The sequence below is a fragment of the Aedes aegypti genome, chromosome 1, assembly GCF_002204515.2.
Source record: "Aedes aegypti strain LVP_AGWG chromosome 1, AaegL5.0 Primary Assembly, whole genome shotgun sequence".
In the NCBI taxonomy this organism is placed as follows: domain Eukaryota; kingdom Metazoa; phylum Arthropoda; class Insecta; order Diptera; family Culicidae; genus Aedes; species Aedes aegypti.
This window is the reverse complement of record NC_035107.1, coordinates 111,902,548-111,911,950: the sequence shown is the minus strand read 5'-3', so window position 1 is coordinate 111,911,950 and position 9,403 is coordinate 111,902,548. Positions and strand designations below refer to the sequence as shown.

The window sequence follows — 9,403 nt, the reverse complement described above, 5'->3', positions numbered from 1 at the left end:
GCAAGATAACAAAACTGCGCTAGTTATGAAAACTACTTATTACCGGAACGTAAAAACGAAAATCGTGTAAATGTTTATCTTTGTATAAAATTTATACAGTAAATTAGTAATTTATGGCATAAGACTTCTACACTATTTTTATATAGATAGCAAAACAAACTTAAGAAAAGATTTACGATCGAGTTCAGAATGATATGCAGTATAATGGAAATCGAGAGCACAATAGAAAAACCATAACGACACCCATACATTCTCAAACAGACAGATTATTTCAAAGAAACACAATCTAATATTACATATAATCCATGTATCGTTTTCTTCCTCGTTGTTATATTAAACCGCAGAAAACGATACCGGTTATTACTCAACGCTCATGCGAACAATGATAAGTGTATGCTAAATACTACCACAATGAATAGTCAAAACAAAAAGAAAAGTAAACAATAGAAACCCATATAAGAAATGACAAATCGATTTTGTCCGTGAAAATTGTCGATCAAAAAATGTGTATAAATGAATTGAAAACAAAGAAAAATACTGTTGTTATTCCAAATAGAGCAGAAAAGAAATTTTGTCCTTGAAACGTAATACCATATCGATTCTCTTATTCAGCTTATCGTTATTTTAACAAAAAAAAAACTCTGACTCGCTGAAGAATGTTTGCTGAATATCTTGCTAAGATTACATACAAAATACATCGTGAATATCATACACAAAACAACCGAAAAGCACAAGGCACTTTGCTAATATTGAGTTTTCTGAAATAAAAATAATCAATTCTGGGCCTGCACATTGCAGCATACATGGATTTTCTCATCATGGCTTGTCTTCTAAAACACCAATTCTCCACTACCACGGCCGTGGTTTCACTCAACTCCATCATGGAACCATAATTTTTTTTTGCATTTTGGTTGCATATCATCCTACTTTTTATCAAGGGAATGACCAACATAATGGCCTACTGTTCCTACCAATACAAACAGAGCTGAAAAGTGTTACTTTTCAGTACTTATATCAGTATCGAAAAAAATAATTTTTCAGTACTGTTTTGGGAGTTATCAATTTGACGTCGTATTTCTTAAATAAGCGTTATGAAGCGGTTCGTGTATACTTATTTATAGACAATTTAGGATATGAATAACTTACAATATGGTACAAAATTGCTAGCGGCGTCTTACCTGGTTTGTCTTTGAAAGTAGACTCTGCAATCAAAGTGGGAAAATTTGTGACAGTCATTTCACAGCCTTCCTGTTTGAGAAATACTGAGTTACTACTAAGCATGGATGCCCATGTGAGTTTTCTTGTAGTATCACCAAAATGGAATCCAACTTTAACGGCATTTTTTGTTATTGCACAAACTGTTGTATGCAACTCGTTGCAAAACTCCATTTTTTCAGCACTAGTCGTATTTATCCAACTCGGCCTCGTTGGATAAATGTACGACTCGTGCTGAAAAAATCATCATTTTGCAACTTGTTTCATAAATAACTATTGCTTAACTCAAAGGTGAGTGTAACAAATCTACCTCATAACCTGAATGGGTCAAGAATGCTACTACAATATTGTTCAAATAAAGAGGTCTACAACCAAACTGACACGAATACCTACGCACAATCAATCTTACACAAGTCGATTTCCTCAAAATGAAAACGTGTAGATGTTTGTTTGACGTCATTCGAGCTATCGGTCAACATTAGTCCAACAAGGAAGTGCATGCTCGGCAGCAATTCTGTTTATATTTTCTTTCTCACAGCAAACAAAAGCAATGTTGTGACAGTTCTCACAACAAACAAAGAAAATTTTGTATACATTGAACTACTACGCAGGCGATTGGATTGAACTTTTACTGTGCTTCTAGTTGCCCGTGAGAGAGAGCGAGACATCACCAAAACACGGCGCACAGTAAAAGTCATGAGAACAACAAAAAAATTTGGCACGTACAGAGGCTCATGTAAAGTGCGCTAATTGATGGAAGAGAAATATTATGCATCCGGTAGAAATCAAGACCCACACTTATTTGAAATTTTTATTTTCTCGGGCCCCGTGCGTTGCAGCTAATATGTGAATAGTGCGCTGTGTTTATAAAAATCGTAAGAATGCAGCGCCACACTAAAAAACTGATTTCAAAATGCGGCTAGTTGAGGCGCTTCGCGAGTCTCATTGGCGTGATCCGGTTTGGTGGCGGTGCGACAATATATTATGTTCTCCGTCAAGAGTTCTTATTCTTGCTCAATAGCGTGTTCTTGGAGATAGGAGCAAGGATATTTTGAAACTGTTGTCAAGAACATTTATTCTTATTAAAAATGAAGTTTATGTGGTGCATCTGAAATATTCTCGTTGAACTGTTTAAAACCAAAAGTAGTTCAAGAGCATTTCCACTGAATAATGGAGAACAATAAAACCTAGAGGAATGTGTGAATGTACAATAAAACTAGGTATTATAAAATCATAAAATATAAATAAATCCAGTTAAAATCAAAATTGTCACTTGGGCAGTATAGTTATGGCCATTATGCCAAATGGTTGGTTCGGATGTATTGTATCTGTCGGTTTTGAACACTGTTTCTTCAATAGCAGCTTTCCAAAAAGCCAAAAAGCTTCCCTGTTCTTTCGAACATCTACTTTTTTCTTCTTATTTTTTTTTCTTCCGAAAATCCCGATGGGCGGTATGGATAAAATGATGTAAAGTTGAGTTTACTACATTCTCGGTAGTAAATGCTACATGTGGAACATGTTTGTGTAATTTTACTTTATAAAGTATACTGCGTTCTCTTTGCACACCTTTCGCAATGATAGAATGCATTCCCAGACAAGTCTTGATGAGCATATAAAAGCGCTCAACGCTTTAAACGCTACTTGACTATCAGAAAAAATATAGCGCATAAATATAAATATTAGCGCATTCTAATATGGCAAAAATCTCCGCTTGGAATACTGTTGGATACTTTCCCATCGTCACTGAAACGTGTGTTCCAGGGCCGTAGATTCCTCCTCCAGTTTTCGTACCAATTTTTGAGCCAACTGAGAAAACATTTATGGAGCCTTGACGAAAATTGGGACCTCTGACTGAATTGAACTCTTTAGTTTTGTTTAAGAGAATTGTAAACAAGAAAACCCAAGTATTTTTTTAGATTCATGGCGTTATCGATAACATTTTGGTTGGTATAACTTTTGTTATACATCATTCTATATCAACCAATTCAATCGTATAGAGTGCATGACAAGGCTATATACGTACCAAAGTGGAGGCTATATGCGTACTTGGCACGACTTTTTCAGACTATCTGCGATCAGATATACGATGTCACAAAATTGGGATGAAAATAAAAAAAAGTTTCAAGCGAGTCTCGAACGTGGGACCTCTGGATCAGGAATCAGGCACCTAACCACTGTACCACCAAGGATGGCATATCACATGGGTGATTATTTGCCAATATTAATACACGTTTCATGTACAGCGACACATACTTTGTTAATTTTTGAGGCCCATCGTCAGCAGATAGACAAAGTTTGGGTGGCAATTTTTGCTAAGTTCTTGCGATTTCATACGATGCTTTCTGGATTGATATATGATCTGTCAGTTTATATAACATAACGCGATTCTATGTGGCACTATTTACGACATGTTTTGTTGTCAACACAGATTGTCGTTTATGAATCGTATTGGGGATTTATATACAACTTGTATTAACATTGATAACGCCTTATTTGGCATCTTGCGCGATTCTGATTTTGGACGCATGAATATGTGATTTATTATGCTTATTCTTATACGATACGTGGTTCACTGGGTCATTATCCTAGAGTTTTCTTTTTATTTTGGCAATTTTCTTTCAAGAAACGAGTACTCTTATTTTCATAGTCCCTCATTTATATACTATTCATTAAAATGTTTTATTATTCAAATGTCTTTATTGACTAGAAATTAAACATATTGACGCTCTTAAAATGTACGGAATTCCATATTGATAGGGGGCTGTCCATTAATTATGTAAGGATTTATGGGGGGAGAGGGGGGTTTGGGATTTCTTACGCGCCATACAAGTTATTTTAAATTTTCATACAAAAAATCTTACCATGGGGGTAGGCGGGGTTGAAAAACCCTAAAAATTGTCTTACGTAATTAATGGATCGCCCCTAGGCTGAAAACATTCAAAATTATTACTCTAATATCAAGATAAATACCATGATATAAGACATTGATCGCAATTACAATAATTTATATCATTTACTCTCTATGTTTAAATAATACCTGAATCGGAATTTTTGAGTTGTTTCATATGATTTCTAATGGCACTACATTTATATAGTATCTATAACTAAGTAGGTATACATGGCGCGAACACATTCTAAAACAAATGCAAATCGCGATTTAATTTGTAAGGAGGCCTCCCTTCCGCTGATGACGCGACTCGTGCTTCACCAGGTGGTCATTCTTACCAAAGATCTTGCCACAGAAGTGGCATTTGTACCGCTGTTCCATCACAGCACGGTGTATACCCAGATGTTCCATGAAGTTTTTACGGTGAGGAAACTTGCGCGGACAGTAGATACAGTGGAAGAAACCATCTTCGGCCGGTTCTGACGGGAAACGTTTCTTACGCTTGGAACGCATTTGATATTTCCGTGTGGTTTTGATCGCCAGAGGTTCAGGAAGTTCATATAACTGTTTCATATTTATTAAATTTGGCATACTTCGAATTGAACTTTCGAGGCTATTTTCTGAATAATTATCTGATGGGGGCTCGGATTTGGATGGTAAGTTTTCGTTGAGTGTGATTTCAGTAGTTAAGTTTTCCGCCGATTGATTGGAGACAGATTCCTCTTCTTGTTGCTGGAGGTCAAGCAAGGGAACAACAGTCGGTATTGATTCACTAATAGCTTCGTCTTCAATTGAACTGTCTGATTTAATTACTGGAACTTCAGCTACTTTCACATCCACATTAAACCGAAATTTGTTGTACTCAGCAAGCCTGTTGATTACATTTAATATTAGTGTGATCATTTTTATACTATGGGATGGTACACAAATTATGTCACGCTAAATTTCAACTTGTTTGACCCCCCCCCCCTTTGTCACGTTTTTTATATGAATCCTCCGAAATTTTTGTAAGGCTAGTCTCGCTTGGCTTGGCCCCCTTCCCCCTCAGAGCGTGACGTAATTTGTGCATGACCCCTATGCGCCTAATATCTTTCCTCTTCAAGACGGATCCAGACGAGTAGAATCGATCCAATATGATTTCTTTCTCTTTAAAAGTGCGACAGATGGAATATGCTTGCTCCAGTCGGCTGATGCATGGAAAGCAAACGCGTTGAGGAAGCTGGTCAGTGAGATTCGTTGGCAGTCCACAGCAGAAGACCAACATATCCGAAATGGCAACGGATTCGGATTCGGTGCATCCGTGCCAGGGCCGCATCCATGAGGATCCGCAATTCCGCAAGCACAGTCGACAGAAATCGTCTATCGTTGCGTCAATGTTTGCTTTATGGAAAATCAAATGTTGAAATTTAGTAGTTATACAGTTATACGAGTCATGATAAACGCATGACTATGCAGATATTAGGAATACCCATATGTTATATTTGGCATAACCATGTTGAGATTGGCGATTTGAATCAACCCAGATAACCATTAGCCGTTAAACGGCTACAGTGCCAAGGTTTTCAAGTGCTTTCGAGTACTGTGACCTTCGGGCACTGAAATAAGCCCTATATGAGTATATATACTGCTTATCGCAGTGCTTGTAAGCCCTGTGCCCATATGCAGCATACAACGGCATTAGTGCGGTTCAAAGTTTAAAAAAGTTTAAAAATCCAATCTCACATATCTTCTTTACCATCCTTACCATAAAAATAGTATTCTGTGAAATTTTCAGCCTTCTAGGTGGTGGTCTAAAGGTGACCCAAAGACTATGTAGGTTTATATGGAAATTACTATGGAGACATTTTGAAAACATTTTCTAAACACGTTAATACTGGAACTTAAGTGCAAACTTATCATTCAAAAGTAAAAACTCATTATTTGAACCATAATAAAGAAATTTTGTGAAGAGAGAAATTGATGATATTCATGAGTTTGAGCTCAAAAGGGATTGGTTTCTTCAGCAACATCATTCATTGAGGTTAGAAGAATGAGTTTTCACTAAGAGATAATAAGTTTGCACTTGAATTACAGTACTAGCGTGTTTGGAAAATGTCTCCATGGTAATTTCCATATAAACCTATTTTGTCTTTGGGCCACCACCGAAAAAGCTGAAAATTTCACAGAACACTATTTTTAAGGTAAAGATGGTAAGGAAGATATGGGAGATAAAATTTTCAAACATTTTTTAATTTTAAATCGCCCTACTGGCCATGCTGTTAAGAGGCTGGTGTACATGACGTTTATGCCACAGATGTCACCCGAATCAAAATTAGCTTCGTCCAAAATAAATCACGAACGATGATACAATTTGTGAAGAATGCAAAATTGGAAGCGGTGTGCCTTAAACCGTTAACAAAAAAAAAAGATGTCCAAGAAATTAACACCCACCGTTCGAAAGCTTTAGTATTCAAGTATCTTCTTCGTGAATCGAAAGAATCAAAAGTTATCGAGATTAGGAGGGTTTTGAGCTGTGCATCATGCAACGGTGCATCATTATTAATTTGTGAATCAACCAAGTAATCTGGGAGAGAGGCACTCCAACTTGCCAACGACAATCATGGCAGGCTTGATTTCCTTTGTTGTGTTTCGATCTTTCCGGGCAGACATGGAAAAAGGGCCTTAATTTTGCATTTAATTTTTATTTTTATTGAAAAAAAAATGCGTATTTCAACACTCTATATTCAATCAGAGTAAAAGGTGCTCTCATGACTTTTGAATGTGAACGAACTGATTCTCATTCAATTTTTGTACTTTTGATGAAATGCAAAAAATATGTTTATAACAATTACGCGCTTTTATCATGTATATCCATTTTTTAAGAACCCGGTTCACAGAGACATTTCGTGATTCGTCATCAAAAGTCAACAACCCACCGCAAAATCGCTAGTGTTTGGAGGGGATTTTAACCTCCAAATTGCTAAATAACCTCCAAATCATCACCTCCAAGTTGGTTCTAATACACTTCGTTATACACGCAAACAAATTTTCTTGTATAATCTACCGAATCCATGGTAGAATTGAGAACTGCACCAACGATTTTCAACCGACTACAAAAATCTGTTAAGTTTACTATAATCTGGTGGAAATCACTGACCAGTGTAGTAAATTAGACTATGTCCATAGTAGCATCCACTACAAAGCATTGTATTTCAATCCGTGACACCCACCGTACAACACAGTGTGGTCAAAAGTATGATGATAAACTTCTCAAATCTAGAATGTTTCTAGTCATAAATACTACAACTCTGATTAAATTAACAGAAGAAAATTTTTGTGTAGTGATGTTGACTATGTTTTGGTAGAGTTAACAGATTAATGTAGTCGGTTGAAAATCGTTGGTGCAGTTCTTAATTCTACCATGGATTCAGTAGTTTCTACAATAAAATTAATTTTAGTGTATGGAATATGGTGGCGCGTCGATCGTCGCAAGTTTATCGTTAAACAGTCAATATGACGTACACAAATTTCGTATCGGTTTCTCACTCCCAGCAAATAATTATCAGCTTTGCATTAAGCAATCAAAACATGTGATATCCAAACATCTTCTCTGTAAATTGGAAAACATTTCGTTGAGAAAATTAGAAGTTACAGTGATTTGTATATTTACCATTATTATATTTGGTATTGATTACGATTCTATCAGTCAGTGGTATATTTTCGGAGATTTATATGAAAGATGCGTTACATTAGCTAAAGTTTGTTGAACACATGCCCTATCGAGCCGTTCAACAAATGGAGAATTACCCTAATACAAGTCTAATGCATATGATCCGATGAGCTCCATTTGTAATCCACTCCAGAAATTTTGAAGTGAACAATAAAAGGGAAGCCAATGCGAAAATCAATTTTACACAAATTTACTATACTCACTAGAATGGTTATTAATTGTATCCATTTGATTTTGTTGTTATACCGCACATATATTTTACTACTTTTATTTCAATTTGTTTTGATAGAAATGTTCACCAGCCAAGCTAACGCACTGGAACTGAATGCTAAAATTGTTTACCAACAGTAAACAAAATAAACACAATGCCGCATCGGCCAGAATGGAGTGCTGTAAAACACCGAACACACGATGCACTGGAATGGCAATGGAAGCGGCGAAATTATTTAAATAAATTATTCCTTCTCTGTCACATTACTCGCTGTCAAAGTCGAAGAGACTATAAACAAAAAATCACTGGCAATGAGCCATTTTACGAGACGTTTCGGAACAGCTGATCGCCTAAACGGCGTCAATTGACAGGAGACCTGGGATTAAATCCAGCGTGATTTTTAACAACGCCTCATCTTACCAAACGAGGACATAAAGAAAATGACAAAAAAGAGATCCAAAAATGTTTGTTACTGCAACTTTACACCTAGTAATTGTATCAGCTACCTCTTTGTTACCCATATTGCACATAAAAAAGCACTTTTGTGATCAGAAATATTTTAATAATTTTTCTCCATTTAAGTTTTCGCCTGGATGAAAAGCTACGCTAGAAATGCGCACAGTCATCAACCATCATCATCGCGAAAACTGACGCCGATGATTGAAAAATCCCAGGTCTCCTGTCATTTGACCAGGCTTCGTAAAATGGCTTATATAGCGACTCGCTGTGCCATCCACCAGCTCACGTCAAAGTGAGCTTCTAGAAAAGAAGAAGAAGAAGAAGAAGTTATTTATGGTCAAAGCCTCGCGCAAAGTTTCCCTACACGGTCGTTTGAGAATACCCTTTAATGGGTAAAAATTTACCCATTTCCGCTAGAAGTGCCTCTCCACATTTAAAGAGTAAACACGGTTTACTCTTTAACGGGTAAAAGCGGTTTCTGTCACATGATGGGTAAATTTTTACCCTTTTTGTAAATCTCGCTTGCGGCATAAAAAGGGTAAAAATTTACCCATTTTTAGAAGGGGAATGCAAATTATCATAACCTCAACTTAAATAATGTGTTTCGAAATAAAATTACAATACAAATACTTTTTTATTACGAACAATAAGAATTATTTTACAAATATAGTTTTGATTAACTTACTTTTATATTATTCACACATAAGTTCCTCTAATCTGTCAATTGTTGGTATTTTGCTGCAGCCGGCTGGAACCGAGGCAGGAATAACAGGGAAATCTGAAATGTCTGTGTAATTTGAGATCAACATAAATTTAACAATACTATATAAGCCTTACCTCTTCTTTGAACGCTGTTTTTGCAAAGAAAGAAAAGATGAACTTTTATTTATTATTATACTTAATCTTCGGAACTGAGCACAAC

General features: G+C 36.2%; 1 protein-coding gene across 1 annotated transcript; it reads right to left on the bottom strand.

The window, feature by feature from the left end:
- Positions 1-4,263: 4,263 nt before the first annotated feature.
- LOC110676660 (PR domain zinc finger protein 2-like) lies at positions 4,264-8,251 on the bottom strand. The gene is made up of 3 exons (XM_021845411.1): positions 8,015-8,251; positions 5,197-5,482; positions 4,264-4,973 (listed from the first exon to the last, which is right to left on the bottom strand). Exons 1-3 carry the CDS (start codon positions 8,037-8,039, stop codon positions 4,373-4,375), a joined length of 912 nt encoding a protein of 303 aa, XP_021701103.1. The 5' UTR covers positions 8,040-8,251; the 3' UTR covers positions 4,264-4,372.
- Positions 8,252-9,403: the final 1,152 nt, after the last annotated feature.